General features: G+C 48.6%; 1 protein-coding gene across 1 annotated transcript in view; it reads left to right on the top strand.

The window, feature by feature from the left end:
- Window positions 1-19,835, top strand: part of MEGF11 (multiple EGF like domains 11) — a 387,229-nt gene that overhangs the window by 139,748 nt on the left and 227,646 nt on the right. The window contains exons 3-4 of the mRNA XM_088839921.1: window positions 2,093-2,194; window positions 6,754-6,854. Of these exons, the coding sequence (XP_088696047.1) occupies window positions 2,093-2,194; window positions 6,754-6,854 (203 nt within the window). The remainder of the gene's footprint in view (window positions 1-2,092; window positions 2,195-6,753; window positions 6,855-19,835) is intronic.

The following is a 19,835-nucleotide window of genomic DNA, read 5'->3' as shown; positions in this document are numbered from 1 at the left end:
CATGTTAAACCACCCAGCCATGAAACCAGGGGCACACACTTCACCCGGAAATTGGAGTTGGTTCAAGGTCTGGTTGTCTGACTTTCTCAGCGTTGGGCCCCCCGGCAGAGCCGGATCTGTCCCCCATGACAGTCTCCCCACCACCTCTGTTGAGCTGATGCTCTTTCTCTGAGCACCCACTGTTCTTATCTGTGCTGGGAGGGACACCTGATCTCCTAGGTGGGGAGTCTGGTCAGTGTGTGGGTCTTGCTCCCCATTCCCTACTGTGGTCAGGGAGGAACTATCCCTCAGTGCCCGGCAAGGAGGTGAGTCACTGCCAGTCGTATAATGATGATGGCCAGCCTCTATTAGACACTGATGGTATACCCATTAAGCTGTGTAATATCTTTTGTTGAGCATTTTACCTGTGTCATCTTGCTTTACCTTCTCACTACCCTGAGAGATGCTATCATTGCCTCCCATAATCCTCGCAGTAACTGTATGAAGTCCCTGGTAATATTTATCATGAGTTTATAGGCATGGAAATGGAGGCTTATACTAGTTAAGTATCATATCTAAGGATATGTTGCTAACAAGTGACAGAGTTCAAACTTGACCCAGAGCCCCTGCAGCCTTATCCATTTGTTCTCCTGCCCCTAAGACTCAGTAGAGATGCAGGAGCCCAGGGTCATAGACTTTCAGAGCTGGAAGGGGCTTTGGGATGTCAGGGGCAGGTGACAAGCTCAGTTTCTCCAAGCTGAATTACTGCTTTGATGGATGAACGAGGAGAGACTCCTCGTGGAGGTGAACAGGTCCGGGTCATGTCCGCATAGACGTGCCTCTGACGTGTATCTCTAAGGTGCTGGTACAGCAGCTCGGCAGGGGCCTCCTAACATCCTCCATGCAGCAGAGACAGAATTTCCCACCACCCCGAGTCCATGTGCATCGCTGACAGCTCCTGACTTCCTCTTCCTGAGCTAGAGACCTTTGACATTTCTGGTGGCAGCGAGCCTGCTGGGGATCCACTCGAGGGGGCTGGCCTGCCCCAGCCCTCCTCCCTCAAGTAAACCGGCAGTTTCCTCAGGTAAAGCAGATGGGCTTTTATAGCCTGGACCTGGCCATCTGGCTCAAGTCAGTGAGCCTCCTGGGGGAAAGCGCTGAATAATACCAACTGACACAAAATGAATTTCTGAACTCTCAGCTGAGGTCCTCTCCCCTCCTGCACAGAAAGTGTGACCCTCACTTTCCACCCCGGCCTGACTGCTCTCTCATAGCATTCCTGCCAGTGCAGGCAGGTCGAAAGGCTTATTTTGGTAAAGCTGAGAGCTGCTTCCCAGTGGCTTCTACCCACTGGTCCAGTTTACAGCTAATAGGCAGGTGACAAGCTGCCACTTTGATCAGGAGGTCTGAGGGCATGGCCTCCATGCCTCCCCAGCTATATTAGAGACATAATAGAGCAAAGGGTACCTGGGTGACCTTGAGGAAGTCACTTAACCACTCTGATGCTCTGTTTCACCATTTGTAAGATGAGGCTAACAACGCCACTACCTACCTTATAAGATGAGGATTAAGAGGGCTTAAAACACTTAACATAGGACATTCAAATATGAACATTTACTGGTACCAGCTGTGTGACATGGGCAAGCCACCTCTAAGCCTTTGTTTCTTCATCTATAAAATGTGACCGCTTATTTCATAATGTTGCAGCGAAGATCATCTTCCATACATGCACTTGGAAAACCATAAAGATCCGAACAAGCATAAAGTATTTTAAAACTTGCTGGCTTTGGGTCTTCTAGAACCAAGTAGAATAAATACAAACTTTATTGATTCTCTGTTAAATGAACAAATGAATTAGAACTTCAGAAGATGAGCTGAAAAGATGAGCTTCAAAAGACAGTAATGGGTGTGTCCTGCATCTTACCTGGGGTCAGGAAGGTTTGAAACCTGAGAGTACCCAGTGCAGAAGGAGAATGGAGTCAGGCAGGGGAGGTTGGAGCCCTGGACACTTGGCTGTGGGGCCTGGCTCCCCTGGGAAGGGAGACCCCATCCTGAATATCAGCTCCACCTCCCAAGAACTGACCATAGCTTCCATGTCCTGTCTGGTTCTCAGCTATGCCGTGACTGTCCAAGAATCGTACGCACACCCCTTTGATCAGATCTACTACACGCGCTGCACAGACATCCTCAACTGGTTCAAGTGTACCAGACACAGGTGAGTACTCCTCTCAGACAGTAGGTAGAGGGTGGGTGAGGGAAGGGAGAGGCAACCCTCAGCCTCACCTTCCTACAAGTTAGTGAAAAGCCCTCCTAGCAGATGGAATCAGTGCACCCCCTGTATCCCCTTGGTACCCCACTCCTAGTATTCACTCAAGAGGCGCTACTGAGGGCTTCTTTGTAGTCAGAGCAGCTCATGGGCAGGGCAGGTGGAAAGTGCTTGAGAATGATTATTCTTGGGGGGCATCCCTCACCCAATAACAGATGGGGAGTTAGTGGAAGACTATCTCAGCTTCCTTACCCCTAGGTCAGAGGGGCCAACTCTAAGGCCTGTTCTTAAAAGATTTGTGGTCCTCAGGGGGATGGAACCCCAGGCACCCACAGCAGTGAGCTGCTCAATAGCACACCCTGAATGGCTGCCTTTACTTCCCATTTTTCCATGCCCCTCCCAGTGCTTCCTGGGATCACCTCCTAGATAAACTGCTTGCTTTTGAATCCTTGTCTCAGGGTCTGCTTCTGGGGGAAAGCTAACCTCAGAGGGTTCCTGTTGGAGCAGATGTAGTCCCACACAGGGGACCTGGCTTGGAGAACAGAGTGCAGGCTAGAGTCCAGAACCTCTTGGCGACTTAGCTCCTTCTGAATGACTGCACATGGGAATCCTGCTCCCTTGTCTGCAGCCCTCCTGGAAATTATGCTGTGCTCTCATGGCACTGGGGAGGGAAAAGAGGATGGAAGAGAGAATGTGTTTTGATGGATGACCCTGGGTAAGTCATTCTATTTTGCCATTCCCTGTGTACTCATCAAATATGTAATGACCCTTGCCCTACGTGGCTTCCCTGGTGACTCAGATGGTAAAGAATTCACTTGCAATGCAGGAGACCTGGATTTGATCCCTGAGTCGGGAAGATTTCCTGGAGAAGGAATTGGCTACCCACTCTAGTATTCTTGCCTGGAGAATCCCATGGACAGAGGAGCCTGGTGGGTCATTACATATTTGATGAGTACACAGGGAATCCCAAAATAGAATGACTTGCCCAGGGTCATCCAACAAAACATGGTCTCTCTTCCTTCCTCTTGGCTCTCCCTAGTGCCATGGGGTTGCAAAGAGTTGGACAAGACTGAGTGACTAACACTTTAATACTTGCCCTACATACCTGTAGGGTCCAGTGAGGTCAGGGATGTAAAAATACTTTGAAAAGAGCAGGGGAAAGTGAAGAAAACTGAGGGGTTAGTTATAGTCAAGGTAGCTTTGTTACCTAAGGGAGTGATAATTCAACAGATGAAGGGTCAGTGAGAAAAAGGATGCCTGGTAGGCCCGTTTCTTAGTTGTTGGGCATCTGTGTTGCCTCCAGATTTCTTTTGCTTCCTCCTTGTGAGCCTGGTTGCTCTTTGATGTTCTGTAGGAATCATGTAGGGAAGAAACATGGATAGGGAAACTTGCTCTGTGCTGAAAAGCCAAAGTCCTCATTTTCTTTGGGGGTTTTGCTAGTAACTTGCTGTGAAACATTGTGAAACATTGAACATCTGCTTTAAAATCCTTGTGTGCTAATTTTAACATCTGGGCCATCTGAGAGTTGGTCTTCACTGATTGCCTTTTCTTTTATAAAGGTACAATTTTCTAGTTTCTTTATGTGTCTAGTGATTTTGAATTGTATTCTGGGCATTATGGATGAAAGAGACTGAATTCTCTTATGCTCTCTTATATTGTTGTTTCTGGTTGTTTGTTTTAGCAGCTAACTAAGTGGCTAAACTCAATTTCCAAACTCTGAAAGTTCAATATTTTCAGGCTTTTCTGGACTGTTTATAACCTGCCCTCCACACATGCAATTCAGGGCCAGAATTTTGGGCAGAATTTTTTACAAAGAATATGGGACTTCCTCTTCATGGTTGTCTCCTTTCTAGGGTTTTCTTTGTCACTTTCCAGTTACTGGGTTCACCCTCAGCTTGTCCTATGATTCTTCAAACCAGTAAGGCAGTGTGTCCTCTATCTGAATTTTAGCCACCTGGAATATTGTTGACTGGGACCTGCCCCTGGGCTCTTCTTGTCCCGTGTCATTCCCTTCTTCCAAGTATCTACTTCCCTCCAATATCTGCCTTTTTCTCTCTCTAGTGCTTTTTAGGTAGGCTGTCCCCCACCCGCCCCACCCCCCACCGGCAGATTGCATAGCTCTTTGCAGGAGGGTGGGTCTGATAGGAACTACTCAGCCATTACTGCATCCCCTTCACCTCCTCTAATTTGCCAAGGTAGCTGCCTGTCACCCTGGTCAAAGGCAGAGGCAGAAAGAGAAGTCCTGCTCCCTCTCTGACTCTGTCAAGCCCTGTGCCAGAGCCAGGTTTGCTCTGAGGAGTGGCTTTGTTGGGTACTTGGAGGCTGGAGCTGCCGTCCATCACCACTGGGGAAGGGTGAGTGAGCAGCTGCTTATTAAAATAGGCTGCATTTCTGGAACATGAATTATTTTGCTAAATTATTGAGTTGCTTTGCCGCTTTCCTGATGCCCTGGAGTGTGCATGCTGACAGCTGTGCCATCAGTCTCCTTCAGTGTGGGATGGCTTGTTTGAACACAGCATCCATCTGATAGAAGCCTGGCCTCTGGCCCCTTCTGTCTCCTGTTTGCCACCCCAGCACCGGGAATCAGCAACGATGGGCAAGCAAGAAGCAGGGGACCTCTCTCCTGGGAGGCTTTAATGATGCTGAGACCGCCTCTCCACTGGACGGGCTTGGGGATAACCCTGTTTGGTGGGAGGCATGGACTGCATGACCTCTGAGTCAGCCCTGAGTCATTCTTTATCTGGGAGGCTTATACAACTCCTGAGATTGCCAGGAGCTGCTTTCCTGTGCCGGCGAAGTAGCTTTGCTTGGAGGCTGGCTTACCTTCCTTTATGGGCTTTTGACAAAGTAGAATGACCTTAGTTTACGACATTCCCAAATATCACAGATGTCCCTAGAGTCCCACACTGTCATTTGTCATAAAGTGAGCGCTGTAAGGACTGGGAGGGCTGGCCCAGCCCATACTGTCGGATTCCATGCCCAAGTTAGCCTGACCCTCCATGTTAAAGCAGAATATGGATATCTCCAGTGATGGGGCCCTTCTACTCTGCCCCCAAGCAGGGGTCCCCAGGGCTGGCTCTCCTGGGGTGCTGGTGGAGAAGTAAAAGAGCTCTGGCTTCAAGTCCCAAGGACTTGGGTTGACTCTAACTTTGCCCTTGGGGAGTTACTCCCTCTCTCTGGTCTTTAATAACCATTTCAAATCTCCTCCATTTTGACCTTGTGTGTGAGGAAGGGGCTTTGCCTGTCTATCCAGTTTTGACTCCTTCTTTAAGGACTCCCTTGGTAAAGAATTTGCCTGTAATGCAGGAGATCCGGGTTCGATCCCCAGGTTAGGAAGATCCCAGGAAGAAAAGGAAATGGCTACCCACTCCACTCTTCTTGCCTGGAGAGTCCCATGGACAGAGGAGCCTGACGGGCTACAGTCCATGGGGACGTGACCAAGTGACTAACCCTCTCACCTTTGGATTCAGTCCTCACACCGTCCCTTCCCTTGTCTTACTGCTTCACAATGGCAATCCCATAAGCCTAGCAAGCCACCCAGTAGGAACTGGCTCAGGGCTCGGTTCCCACTGGGTTAAACCCAGTGGCTCTGAAATGAGAGTGACTTCAGTTTAAATCCTGGCTCTGAAACTTTTAGCTGTGTGACCTTCAGCAAGTCATTAACTTCTCACTTTTCTCATCCATAAAACAAAGGGGGAGTTTTCATAAAACAAAATAAGAAGAAAAACTCTAAGGAATAAAAATAAATAAATAAAGCGGGGCATAATAATGCTACTGTCTCAGAGAGACTGGAATGAGGTTTTGCCTGCAAGAGTGTCTGGCACAGGGCAAAATCTCAACACCCATGCCAGCATCAGAACTGGAATCCAGGCCTCTGGCTCCCCGTCCAGAGCTTCTGCTCTCTGGATCTTAGCTTCTTCTTCTGCAGAGCTGGTGTTGGTTCTGAGCCTTCCCAAGATGGCTCGCAAAGCACTTTTGGTATGAGGGAGATTGATCTACTCTCTGGGACCCAGTCAGACTCAGGGGGTCCTTTGGCTGACTTGGCTTTGGTTCTCCAGTTGGGTGGACCAATCCCCAGGGAGCCATCAGCAGTCACGGTTGGGGTGGTGGCAGCTGGCATAGAAACTCTCAGGGCCCAGCTCCTGTCCAGGTCACCCCATGGACTGCTCCAGCCCTGAGTCTGGAGGTTTTCAGGAGAAGCCTCCAGTTATCATCCACAATGTAACCCCAAAAGTATCTTCTACAGCCCTTCTAACTATCACTCTGAAGGAACTGGGGAAAAATCAGCAGGTGTAGCAAACACTGCCGAGTCAGTAATACATTCTGCCTCATGATGGCCCGGATCTCACCATCGATTTTTCTTTATTGTGTTCCTTCATATTCGAAGCTGCCATGCATTTTAAAGTCATTATTGAATGGCATCCTTGATATAGCTTAACACAAATATCATTCTAACAGGAGTGATTGATTTTCAATACTTTCAAGTGGTTTTCTCTCCTGTGCCTTAGGATCAGTTATAAGACGGCATATCGGCGTGGGCTGCGAACGATGTACCGGCGGAGATCCCAGTGCTGTCCTGGCTACTATGAGAATGGAGACTTCTGCATACGTACGTGGGGGTGGAAGTGGGGAGGGGTGGGCAGGGGGACCAAGGGGAAGGGAGGTAGGGCTGTCATCTAGGCCCTGGGCAGTGACCTGAGGGCTCCAGAAGTCTTAGCCTGCTGCCAGCTCTGGGGGATAATGGGTCTGGTGCAAATACCTTAGCACAAATTTGTCTATCAGACCAGCCTCCGAAGAGGGTGGGTATAAGCACGTCAGTTCTAGGCTCTGATGGGGTCAGGAGAGTAGTGAACTCTTCTGCAGCGGGTGCCGAGGAGCAATGGGGAAGAAGTGCTGAGGCCTGGCACAGAGTTGGGGTGGTCAAGGAGGAAGGGAGAGGTGAGTGGATTAACGGATGGAGAGATGCGTGGATGGACGGACAGATGGATGGAAGAGAGGAAGCAGGAAGAAGACATCCTTGGATGGCAAGACTGTGGTACCTAGGAGGAGGATGCTGAGAATAAGATCGGAAGAGCCTGGTTCCAGTAATTGGGAGGATTTCCAAAAAGGACTGGGAAACACTGAAGTTCATGAAAGATACCTGTCAACTCCTCCCCTCTTTGTCTACAGAAAACTGAAGCCTCGGTGTCCCCAGACAGATGAGGGCTAGGTTTCTGGCAGCTGCAGGCCTGTGGGTAGAGGGCACTGTGTGCAGTAGGGGACTCCCAGGAGCCTGCAGATCTGGGTTCTGGGTTTGGTCTCAGCCTCACACGCATGTGGCTTTGGGCAAGTCCCTCAACCTCTCTGGAAGAATGATTGTAGGGCCCTGGTGTCAGGTCCTTGGGGACTCTTTCCTATTCACCTCTGAACAACAGAGAGGGCCAGTATGGAGCTTTCTGCTAGGTGTTAGAGGTTCCCTCCACTGAAGGAGAGTGGTCAGAAAAGCTAGGAGCCCCCTGTTTAATGGTTGAGAGAAGAATCCAGCCCCAGAGCTTCTGCCTCTTAATTTGGAGAGTGAGTTTCCTTTTTAGTCTTCTCCTTGCCTTTTGGGAGGGTAAACCAAGTTAGTACCAGACAGAGAATTTGGGCAGAGTGGGAGTATTGATGTTGGGAATGAAACGACAATTTTCCCCTACTGATGTTACATCTCCCCTAATGTTGAAGAAACTCAATCCTAATTGCATTACAGGAATGAATGAAAAATGCTCTCACAAATAGGTTCAATAATGATGGTTTCGCAGGAAAAGGAAAAAGATACCCAAAGCAAACCCCAAAATGTTGCTTGCCAGGAGCAGGCCAGAGGACTGGGCTGGAACAAGGCCTAGGTCGACACTTCACTTGCGAGAGGGCCACTGAGGGGACCCAGGTGTAGAAGTGAGATCAGGACCAAGGCTTTACTCCTGCTGCTCTGTCTGCTCATAGCAGAGCAAGAGTCAGGTGTGGAGGGGGACACAGGACTCATTAAGCCCAAGCAGGATGGATGTGAGTGGCCTGTTGGCGCTCAGGGCACAACGAAATTATAAAGGAATTTTGGTCATCAGCAAGGGCTCCAGGAATGGATGAGCATGTCGCCTTTCTAATTTCCATCAGTGGACGTTGGTACAACTCTTGGAAGATGAAGATGGGGCAGAAGCAGAGTGTCCTGATTGCATAGGCTCAGCCTTGCTGACCAGGAAAGGCAGGTTATAGCCTCCCAGCTTCTCCTTATGTAACAGCCAGTGACTACCTGCTGAGTCAGTGCCACAGGCCTGACTTAGCTTAGGAAGCCAAGTTAGAGAAGCCACTTTCAGGTCTCGAGGCTTTTCCTAAGAGGGCACCACAGAGTTTCAGCAGTGAGATGGGGTATTGTGCATGCTGGGTGTTGGCTCCGAGGGGCAAAAGTCACACAGCCTGGGTTTGCATCTCAGCTCTGCCACTCCCAGCATCTTCCTCTTTATCCTTCTTATCACTGTCTTCAGGCTATACACTCCATGTCAGGCACCATTCCGACCACTTTGCATACATTAAGGCACCAACTCCTCATGACAGCCCTCTGGGGTAGCTACCCTTAGTTCTCCCATTTTACAGATGGAGAAACTGAGTCACAGAGCCATTAAGTAACATGACTAAGATCACACAGCTAGAAAGTGAGAGGATTTGAATCTAGGCTGTCTGGCTCGAGTCTTCTCTGAGCCACTCTGGACGTGCTGCTTCTCTTCAGGAATTAAGATGGCCCTCTCAGAACCTCAGTTTCCACTCATGTAAAATGGGAATAGTAATATGTTCACCACCAGGCACAGCACAGGGTAGGGGCTTAATACGTGTCACCTCCCCACTTCCTGGTTTTGGGCCTTAACATTTTTGTGAGTCTTGACCTTTAATTTCTTGAAAGTCCACTGATCCTCTCATGGGGCAAATGCATATCACATGGATAAACCTACGTGCACACACAGCCCTTTGTGAGTGCATGGATTCCCTTGAAACCTTTGTGGGCTCCTCCGGGCCACAGTGAAGAGTTTCTGCCATATGCTTGTATTTATCCACTCCACTTACGTTTGTTGCTTCCTATTATGAAAATGCTGGGGAATGTAGACACCAAAAAGTGATGGTTGTTGACTTGGGGAGCCTGCAGCCTGGTGGGAGGAGGTGGTCTGGTTCATGAATATGTGCAACAGAGTGTTGTCCATGCTTCGACAGGCATCTCTGGAAAGCAGGGTGCATAAAGGAGTTAAGGGGAGAGGCTGTCTTTTTCGCCACACCCACTTGTTGTGCATTAATGAGAGATCAGCTGCAGACGAAGGCATCACAGGGTGTTCCAACACAGTATTTATTAAATGCCTACCTTATCCTGCCTTGCAAACATGTTAACTAATGGGGCCTGATCAAGGGAAATGGGTTTGGACTAGTGGGAGAGAGAGAGAGTAGGGGGAATTTCCTTGGTGATCCAGTGGTTAAGATGCTGTGCTCCCAATGCAGGGGGCATGGGTTCAATCCCTGGTCAGGGAACTGGATTCCACAGGCCACAATTAAGAGTTCACATGCTTTAACTGAAGATTCTGCATGCTGCAACGAAAATCAAAGATCTCGTGTGCTGCAACTAACACCCAGCACAGTCAAATATATAAATATGAATAAAAGTAAATATTTTAGAAAAAGTGTGGAGGGTCATGGGAGTGAGGGAAGAGGTTCATGAAGCAAGTGGACCCTGAGGTGAGGTTATAAGAGTAAGTTTCCAGGGAAGAATACAAAAATGATTGCAAACAAATATTATCTAGACTGAAAATGGGAGAATGTCACAGCCAGAAGGAAACTCTAAGATCACGGAAGTCAATCTTATCACAATACAGATGGGACAGTAAGGTCCAGACTGAGGAAGGGACTTCTCCCAGGTTCCCAAATCACAACCAGGGCAGGGCTAGGACTTTAACCTGGGTCCACAGACTCAGTCTAGATCCTTTGATGCTGCCAACTCTGCCTCCTTCAAGATCATCCCTGTATCTTCCTGGGTGCCAGTTCGGTGCTAGGGCGCTTGTAATTTATATGCTGATCAACACTGGGGGAATGCAGTGCAGAGAGGGATGTCCATGGAGGTGATTTTAGGATGAACGGGAAACGAGGAATGAGGAGCAGGTTGCAGGGCCAAGAGCTACGAAGCGCACAGTCTGGGCGGCTTAAACAGCAGGAGTGTGTTGTCTCTCCTTTCCGGAGTTTGTGCGAACTGTGTGTGTGCTCAGTCTCCCAGTCCTGTCTGACTCTTTGCGACCACACAGGCCGTAGCCCTCCAGGCTCCTCTGTCCATGGGATTTCCAGGCAAGAATACTGGAGTGGGTTTCCACACCCTCCTCTAGGAGATCTTCCTGACCCAGGGGTCGAATCTGTGTCTCTTGCATCTCCTGCATTGGCAGGTGGATTCTTTACCACTTTGCCACCTGGGAAGCCTGTTCTGGAGGTTAGAAGTCCAAAATCAGGTCATCAGGGTGTCCCTTCTGAGGGACCATCTGTGAGCAAAGATCTGTTCCAGGACTCTCTCCTAGCTTCTGGGAGTTCCTTGGCTTGTGGCCCCATATCTCTATTCTTTGCTTGACTTTCTTCTCCTTGTGCATGTGTCTAAATTTCCCCACTTAAAGGACACTAGTCATTTGGATTAGGGCACAGTTTGATGACCTCATTTTAACCTGATTACCTCTGTGAGATCCTATCTCCAAATAAGGTCCCATTCTGTGTTGTCAGGAGTTAGGACTTCACCAGATGGATTTTAGCAGGACACAGTTCAGCCCATGACAGGTGGGTGTTAGCCACTACCGGGACTCCGTTCCTGCTTATTGTGATGGGAGAAGAGGGCTACGGGCTTTGTCACCTTTCCACAAAGAGTGGAGGCCCCAAGGTCTGGGAACTTGTGAGAGGGTGCAGGGTGGTCCAGGATGCGGGGTGCTAGATGAGAAGCTTGTAAACCTGGGAGCATTCAGGAGCTAAAGCCTTGTAGCCCCTGAAACTCCACTCCCCCGTCTCCACCCCTTCAGTTCAGTTCAGTTCAGTCGCTCAGTCATGTCCGACTCTTTGTGACCCCATGAATGACCGCACGCCAGGCCTCCCTGTCCATCACCAACTCCTGGAGTTCACTCAAACTCATGTCCATCGAGTCGGTGATGCCATCCAGCCATCTCACTCTCTGTCATCCCTGTCTCCTCCCACCCCCAATCCCTCCTAGCATCAGACTCTTTTCCAGTGAGTCAACTCGTCGCATGAGGTGGCTAAAGTATTGAGAGTTGGACTGTGAAGAAAGCTGATCGTCGAAGAATTGATGCTTTTGAACTGTGGTGCTGGAGAAGACTCTTGAGAGTCCCTTGGACTGCAAGGAGATCCAACCAGTCCATTCTAAAGAAGATCAATCCTGGGTGTTCATTGGAAGGACTGATGCTGAAGCTGAAACTCCACCCCTTGGAGGCCGGAAAACCTCCAAGTTCACCAAAGCCTGGGGGGAAGCCATCCAATGCCAGAGTCTTTGGGACCCTGCACAAGAACATCGCCTGTGCTCTGAGAAGGGGCAAGGGGATATGGACTTCACTCCAAAACCATCTTCCTGGAGCCTGTTTCTTGGCAGGTGCTAGGAGAACACTTACTTGGGAGTGACAGCCTTAGCTGATTCTGCCACCAACTTGCTGTGCAGTCTTGGGCAAGTCCCTTTGCCTCTCTGCATGCACTGTGGCATAGGATGGATCATACCTGTGCTTGGATGGAGGAAAGATGAAACAATAAATGAGTGTCCTTGAGAGCATAATGCTTGATACAAATGCAGGTTGGCCTATTTTTCTCCTTTTTGTACCATTTCCTTTGGTCCAGAACTGCCATCCGCATCCCAGAGCCCTTGGCAGTCCTTCTAGAACCACCTGCACCAGAGCTACCCACCCCCTTCCATTATCTACAGAGACAGCTGAGTCCTGGCCACTCTTGGTTGTCCAGGTATCAAATATTTCCTGAAGATCACTGAGTACAAACACATTTCCTTCTTTCTCCTTTCTTGCAAGATAGGGCAGTGGGCATATTAGGAAGCTCTGTTCTTTGAAAATATTGGCCCATATCAGACTTGACGAGCTGAGTTATGCTGCAGTAACAAACAGCACCCAAGTCCCAGTGGCTTAAAACAATGAAGTTCTATGTCTTGTTCACATTACATGTCCATTGAGGGCCAGCTGGGGCCTGCTCCTTGAAAACATCACCCCAGGACCCAGGCTGACGGAGCAGTCACTCTCTGCGATGTTGCTGGTTGATTTGACAGAGAGTAGAGAGCTTTGGCATGGGCTTCCCCAGTGGCTCAGCAGTAACGAATCCGCCTGCCAATGCAGGAGATACAGGTTCAGGCCCTGGGTTGGGAAGATCTCCTGGAGAAGATGGCAATCCATTCCAGTGTTCTTGCCTCGAGAATCCCATGGACAGAGGAGCCTGGCAGGCTACAGTCCATAGGGTTGCAAAGAGTTGGACAGGACTTAGTGACCAAACAACAACAAAGAGGGCTCAGGCAGACCTTGAAGTCAGAGGGCCAGAGGTATTTAGTGAGTAGAATAAATCCTTATCACAGGCGCCACATAGATGCCATGGTAATCACAATGCTTTACCGATCACTTGATATCCTAATCTCAGAATCACCTGGAAGGTTTGTTACCATGCATACCCCTGGGTCCCAGCCTCAGAGGCTCAGATTCAGAAAACTCGGAGTGGGGCTGGGGAATTTGCATTTCTAACAAGTTCCCAGGTGATGCTCATGCTGCTCTAATGGGACCCACTCTTTGAAAACCATTGGTGTTAGTTATGCTAAGGCATGGTTGCTGTGCTGACCTCAACTTTTGGTAAATTGCAAAGAACCTAGAGGGTTCTCAACAGGTGCATCCCCTTGATATTTAGGGCTTCTCCTGATGGAAGAATAGTAGCCAGCGAGGAGGGAGTTTCTCTACATAACCCCTATGTCTCTTATCTCCACTTGGTCAGAGTCTCCCCCAGGGGAAAGTAACCCTCCCAAACTTCCAGACTGTGTAGTGAAACCCTTTCAGTGGCCACTGGGGATGCCAAAGCCTTCCCCTTGCTGTGTGGATTTCATCCAGATCCAGAAGTGGAGGGATCAGCCAGAAGTTCCGGATATGTGGCTGATGGGCTGAGCTCACTGAGGGGTGCTCAGCATACTTGGGTAACCTGGTTGAACTGTCCCCAAAAGAGGGAACACCCAGGCCCGTGGGGTCAGTCTGTGTGTGGGTGACTGAGGGGGAGAGTCCCACAGGAGAAGATCCAGGAGGTTGGATGCCAGGAGGGAACCTGAGGGCTGCATAAGACTTACTCCAGTAAACTCACGCCATTTTTTAAAGCGTTTGTTTTTTTTTTAGGTTTTAAATATGTACTTGTTTGTTTGTTTTTGGCTGCATTGGATCTTATTTGCAGCACGCATGATCCTTCGTTGCAGTGCACGGGCTCTGGGGCACACAGGCTCAGTAGCTGTGTCGGGAGGGTTTGGTTGCCCGTGGCATGTGCAAATCTTAGTTTCCCTGACCAAGGATTGAGCCCGAGTCCCGTTGCTTTGGAAGGTGGATTCTTAACTACTGTACCACCAGGGAAGTCCCTCCTCGTACCATTTTGGGATTTGGGTACCTCATATTTACTATCGCAGTTGTTTTATACAGCCAGCTGTCATTGACGCTGAAATTTAACTCCTGTTGACTTCTTTGCTGCCATCTCTTCTTGCCTCTCACTTCTGTCTTGGTTCAGCTTCATTGTTCTTGAAGGGTCTTTTATTGTGGTTTTTTTCCAGAAGGGTCTACTGAGTGATTGATTCTCGTGTTTTAACTTGTCTGCAGATGCCATTATTTTGCCATCACTCTTGGTGGTTTAGCTGTGGATGAAGCTCAGGTTCTCAGTCATTTTCCTTCAGTAGTCTGAGGGTCATTGCCGTGCTCTGCGGTTTCCCTAGATTGTGTCTGGGTGTGGAGTTACTTTTATTAATACTGTCGGCTCCTCAGAGGTATACATCTTCCTCAAGCTGAAGAGTCATGGCCTTCATCAGTTCTGGAAAGTTCCCTGGCATCTCTCTTCAAATATCTGCTTTCCTTCATCCTTCCGGTTCTCTCCTTTTGGAGCTCCGAAGTGTTGGACTCTGTCACTGCAGCCTTGGTCTCTCCTAAGCTCTCATTTTTCATCTCTTTATCTCTCCAGATTGTATCTTGGACATTTTCCTCCAATCCATTTGTCAAATCCTTTCATTCTGCTAATTAACCTGTCTTTTGAGGTCTTAATTCCAATGACATGATTCTCTGTTTTGTTTTTTTTTTTAAAGATCTGCCTGTTTCCTTCCTATAGTGTCCTATTCTTTATCATAAATTCTAAGCCTTCTTTTATTGCTTTAATTATTTTAGACATACTCCTTTTGTAGTCTCTTCAGATAGTTCTATCTTGAGCTGTTAGTCCTATTAGATCAAATTCTTAGAATATCAGTTCTACTGTTTGTGGAGATTCCTCATAGGCTGTAATTATTTCATTGCTTCTTTTTTTTTCCCCATGAACCTTTTTGCCTTTTTTCCCTTCCCTGAGTCCTGGGTTGTACAGGAGCCCACACACTAGTTTTCCATTCACTTATTAGGCGCACTAACTGTTTTCACTGACTCAAGACCAATCTTTGCAGTGATAATTTGGTTTCAGATTCCACACTGTGTGGTGAAGGCTTAGAGTCTTTTCCCCTCTTAAAAAATACTGTGAAATTCACACAACATAATAAACTATCTTGAAGTATTCAATTTAATGGCATTTAGTGCTTTCATCATGTTGTATAACCATCACTTCTGTCTAATTCTAAAACTTTTTCATCACTCCTGAAGAGACCCTGTACCCATTAAGCAGTCGCTCTCCAGTCCCCGCTTCTGTTTTTTGTTTCTTGTGGGAGACATTTCTCCTCATCCAGAATCCTTGTTTCTTTCCTAGGCTGGTTAGGCAGCATTTTCAAGTATCCCATCTTGGAGCTGGCAGCTCCCAAGGCCCAGTCTGCCTATGTGGGTGTTACCCACCGTGCTCCCAGCCTGGGCTGAGGACTAGGGGTAGCAGCTAGCCAGGGCTGACGTTCCCTGGGCTGCCTTAGCTTCAGCACCTGACCTTCTGCAACTCATAAACTCCCCCTACCCTTTTCTCACACTTAGGGATTTACCTTTCTCTTATTAGAGTTCAGGTATATATTTTTAAAATATTTTCATTATGTTTGGGAGGCATTTTTGTAGCAGGGGGTGCCTACCTTAGCACTTTTTACTTTGTCACTGGAACTTCCCCTGGTTTATAGTGAGTGGCAGAGTCAGGGGCATTATAATCAGACATGTGACATTTAATTCAGTGCTGTCTTGGACTGATCACTAACTTCCAACAACATAATAAAACAATAGTATAACCTCTGGTGGTTTACCCAGCATTTCCCATACAGAGTGTCACTTGGTGTTCACAGGTTGGAGAGGTGAGTATTAGTGTTACTGCCCTTGTTACAGTGGGGCTTCTCTGGTGGCTCAGTGGTAAAAATCCCACCTGCCAATGGAGGAGACTCAGGTTCGATCCCTGGGTTGGGAAGATCCCCCGGAGGAGGAAATGGCAACCCACTCCAGTGTCCATGGAGCTGCAAGAGTTGGACATGACTTATACACTGAACAAATGCCTGCCTGCCCTGTACAGCAGAGGAGACTACAGCTGAGTGAGGCCCCGTGATGCATCCACAGGGACAAGTGCAGCCCAGTATTTGAGATCAACTTCCAGTCCTGTACTTTCCCTTCCTGCAGTGGTGGTTTTCTCTTGGCAGGAGGGACCTGTGGCCAGGAGAGGAAAGTGGGTTGAGATAAGAGGGCAGGTGGAAAGGTGCATAGGGAGAAGACAGGACTGAGGGTAAACTGGATTGATCTTAAAATTTTGCTACAAGGGTCTGATCGGTGCCAGGATCAGGGTAATGAGTGGGGGATTGCTGCGTGTGTGTGTGTGTGTGTGCATGCATGCGTACACAGAGCTGTGGGTTCTGTCTGAAACACACAAATACTAGGCGAAATAATTCTCTGCTGATCTTCTGAGAGGCTCCCGGGGGAGTCCTGCCTGCCGCCATCACCAGAAGCAGTGCTGCTGCTGCTCCCTTGGGTCACCGACACCCGGTGCTGAGCTTTGCTACCCAGAGCAGCATTCATCTTTCCATTTGCCCATCTGTCCATCAACAGTTAGTTGACACCTGTGCCGCGAGGGCACTGCAGAGTCCTGGAGTAGAGAGATGAATAAGAAGCTTGGGGTCGAGTGGGAACAAATGGTTATGTGTGTGTGTGCGCATTTAACTTCTCAAACATTCCAGCACAGTATGATCACACTTTAAAGAAGCAGGCAAAGACACAGAGGGTGTCACCAGGCTGGTGGAGGGGGAAGAAGGGCTCTCGCGCTGCCCCAGCAGGTCCTCGATGAGTGGCCAGAGCCAGTTCAGCCATGAGCACCTCCTGCACCTGTGGGCTTAGAGCACTGATTTAGGACGCCTGGAATGGCTGATTCGCACTGACCCAGCTTATACAATGCTGATGCCTAACCCTGCTTCCAAACAACTCAGGTGGAGGGAGAAACAAAGTACCAAAGTACCAAAGACTTGCTACTGTTCACCTGTGAGTGCTTTTCAGGCCCTCAGTAAATAACTGTTGAACGAGTGAATTCATGGTCCAGGCACCCAAAGGCCCAGCAGATCCTCTGGACACCCATCTTGCTAGCACCTGTTTTGGATTCCTCGTTTTCTGATGCCAGGGCACCACCTGCTAGTTTGGGAGGTTTGGAAGCCACAAACCTCCATATGATCTTTATCCACAGCTTCTGGGTCCCCCCGGTCACTCTGTCACACTGGTTGTGGCGCTGCTGCCCCGTCCATCTCTCCCACTCAAAAGTGAGTTCCCCAAGCAGAAGAATCATGTCTTCTACTCCATGGGTTACACGCAGGACCTGGCACTTAGTACTGAATAATTATTGAATGAACAAACAGCAGAACAAATGGATGAAACAGAATTCATTCTATTTCTACCCCACATACTGAGAGACCTCTTAGGAAGAAGCAAACAATTCTATCTGGGGAATCCAAGGCCAGGGGGGTCAAAGAAGATTCTTTGAAGGAGGCCGGTTTCGAGCTGAGCCTGAAAGATGGGCAGGAACTTGGCAGGAGACAGGAGATGGGCGATGGCTAAGAGCATGAGCTTTTCAGCCTTGCGCGCTGTGCTGAGGCCATTTCGCCTCTCTGTACCTCTGTCTTGGTTTTCTCGTCTGTAAAATAAGATCGAGCTGTGTTAGTACCTACCCTCTGGGCCGTGGTGGGAATTAAATGAGTTACCACAAAGAGAGCATTTAGGCCAGGGCCTGGCACAGAGTAAGAGCTCAGTAAATGTTAGCTACTGCTATTTGTATTATTTTTGTGAGAGAGAGCATTCTCTGGAGAGGGGACAGCCAGAGCAGAGAGGAAAGAGCAAACAGGATCAGCACACTCCCAGCAGGAGCACAGGCGAAAACGTGGTGGGAGAAGGGGCGAGGGTGAGGTGGGTCTGGACCCCCAGCTCTGCACTGAGCAGACCGGACAATTCTAGGAGATCGCTGAAGCAGCCAGTGACATTCTCACTGTGCTGGCCAGGGGTGGCACTGTGGAGAACCATGGGAAGGAAATAAGGCCAAGTTAGGAGGTGCATGCAGGGGTGGGTGAGCCGTGGCTGTGCCCCCGGCCTTGGTCCGCAGACACAGGAGATCTGCGGTCTGGCAGGCTGTGTTCTGCTGGCTTAGGCCTAAGCTTCCCTGCCAGGCCTCCCCTCCCTCCCCCGCCCCAACCTGTACCAAATGCCGGCAGGGTCTTTTGTGCTGATGCAGCCATGGAAGAATGTAGGTGCTGCTTCTTAATTACCAGCTGCAGCTGTAATTAAACCTCTGCTGTCCGGACTGGGCAGCCTCTGAGGCGAAGCCTTTATTAGTGTCAGAGTAGTTGGGCATTTATTTAAGTTCCCTTCCTGGTGTCCTGGGCCATGTGAAGCCTGTGAAATAGCAAACCTGTCCCCAGCCTAACTCCCCACTTCTCTCTGGAAACTGCTTAAAGGTTCCCACTGTCCATCTTCTGAATTCCCTCACATCTACAGGATGCCACCTCTGACTTCCTCCCGGTCCTTGCTGGGAGCTGGCTGCTTCTCTGAGGTTCACACCGTGCGCTAAACCCCGGCCCGGCCTCCGCTGCCTCTGTGGCCCATCGCCCCCATGTGGCCTCCTTGCGCTCTCCTCGTGTTCTTGCCTCAGCACACAGGAAGCCCTGTTTGCTGTTCCCTCTGCCCGTACGTACGCGCTTCCCCCAGATACCCGTGGCTCACTCCCCATTTCACTCAGAGCCTCCTCACAGGCTGTGTCATCCGAGTCTTTCCGACCCCATGTCTGAAATAGCAGTTCCTTTCCTGACATCTTTCTGTAGCCCTGATCCTGTTTTTTGTTGGTGGTTTTTTTTTTAATATAGTTGACTTACAGTGTTGTGTTAGTTTCAGGTGTATGATTAAGTGATACAGTTATACACACATACGTATTTCTATCTTTTCAGATTCTTTTCCCTTACAAAAGAAGGGAATTCTTTTCTCATTACAAAATACTGAGTATAATTCCCTAGGATATATAGTAGGTCCTTATTGGTTGTCTATTTTGTATCTGGGCTTCCTTGATGGCTCAGTTGGTAAAGAATCTGCCTGCAATGCAGGAGACCCCGGTTCAATTCCTGGGTAGGGAAGATCCACTGGAGAAGGGATAGGCTACCCACTCCAGCATTCTTGGGCTTCCCTTGTGGCTCAGCTGGTAAAGAATCAGCCTGCAATGCGGAAGACCTGGGTTCGATCCCTGGGTTGGGGAGATCCCCTGGAGAAGGGAAAGGCTACCCACTCCAGTATTCCGGCCTGGAGAATTCCATGGACTCTGTAGTCCATGGGGTCACAAAGAGTCAGTATACATGTTTTACATATAGTAGTGTATATCTCTTAATCCCAAACTCCTGGTTTGTCTCTCCTTGCCCCTTTCTCTTTTGGTAACCATATGTTTGTTTTCTATGTCTGTGGGTCTGTTTCTATTTTATGTATGAATTCATTTGTATCATTCTTTTCAGATTCCACATATAAACAATATCATGATATTTGTCTTTCTCTGAGTACACTTAGTCTGGTAATTTCTAGGTCCAGCCACGTCACTGCAAATGGTGTTATTTCATTTTTTTTAACAGCTGAATAATATTTCCTTTACATAGATACCACATCTTTTCCATTTCTCTGTAGATGGACATTTAGGTTGCTTCCACGTCTTGGCTATTGCAAATAGTGCTTCTATGAGCATTGGGGTGCATGTGTATTTTCTAATTAGTTTTCTCCTTTAATTAGCATTGTCACTACCTGACATAGAGACATAGTATCTATCAATATATTTTTTATTTTCTGTCTTTAACTAGAATATGGGGGCTTCCCAGGTGTCTCAGTGGTAAAGAATTTGCCTGCCAATGCAGGAGATGCAGGAGACTGTGTTCAATCCCTTCATCGGGAGGATTCCCTGG

The sequence above is a fragment of the Moschus berezovskii genome, chromosome 9 (genome assembly GCF_049115385.1).
Source record: "Moschus berezovskii isolate FMDL1 chromosome 9, NW_MosBer_1.0, whole genome shotgun sequence".
NCBI classification, from domain to species: Eukaryota; Metazoa; Chordata; class Mammalia; order Artiodactyla; family Moschidae; genus Moschus; species Moschus berezovskii.
The sequence above is the reverse complement of the archived record's forward strand: the minus strand, read 5'-3'. Positions and strand labels throughout refer to the sequence as shown.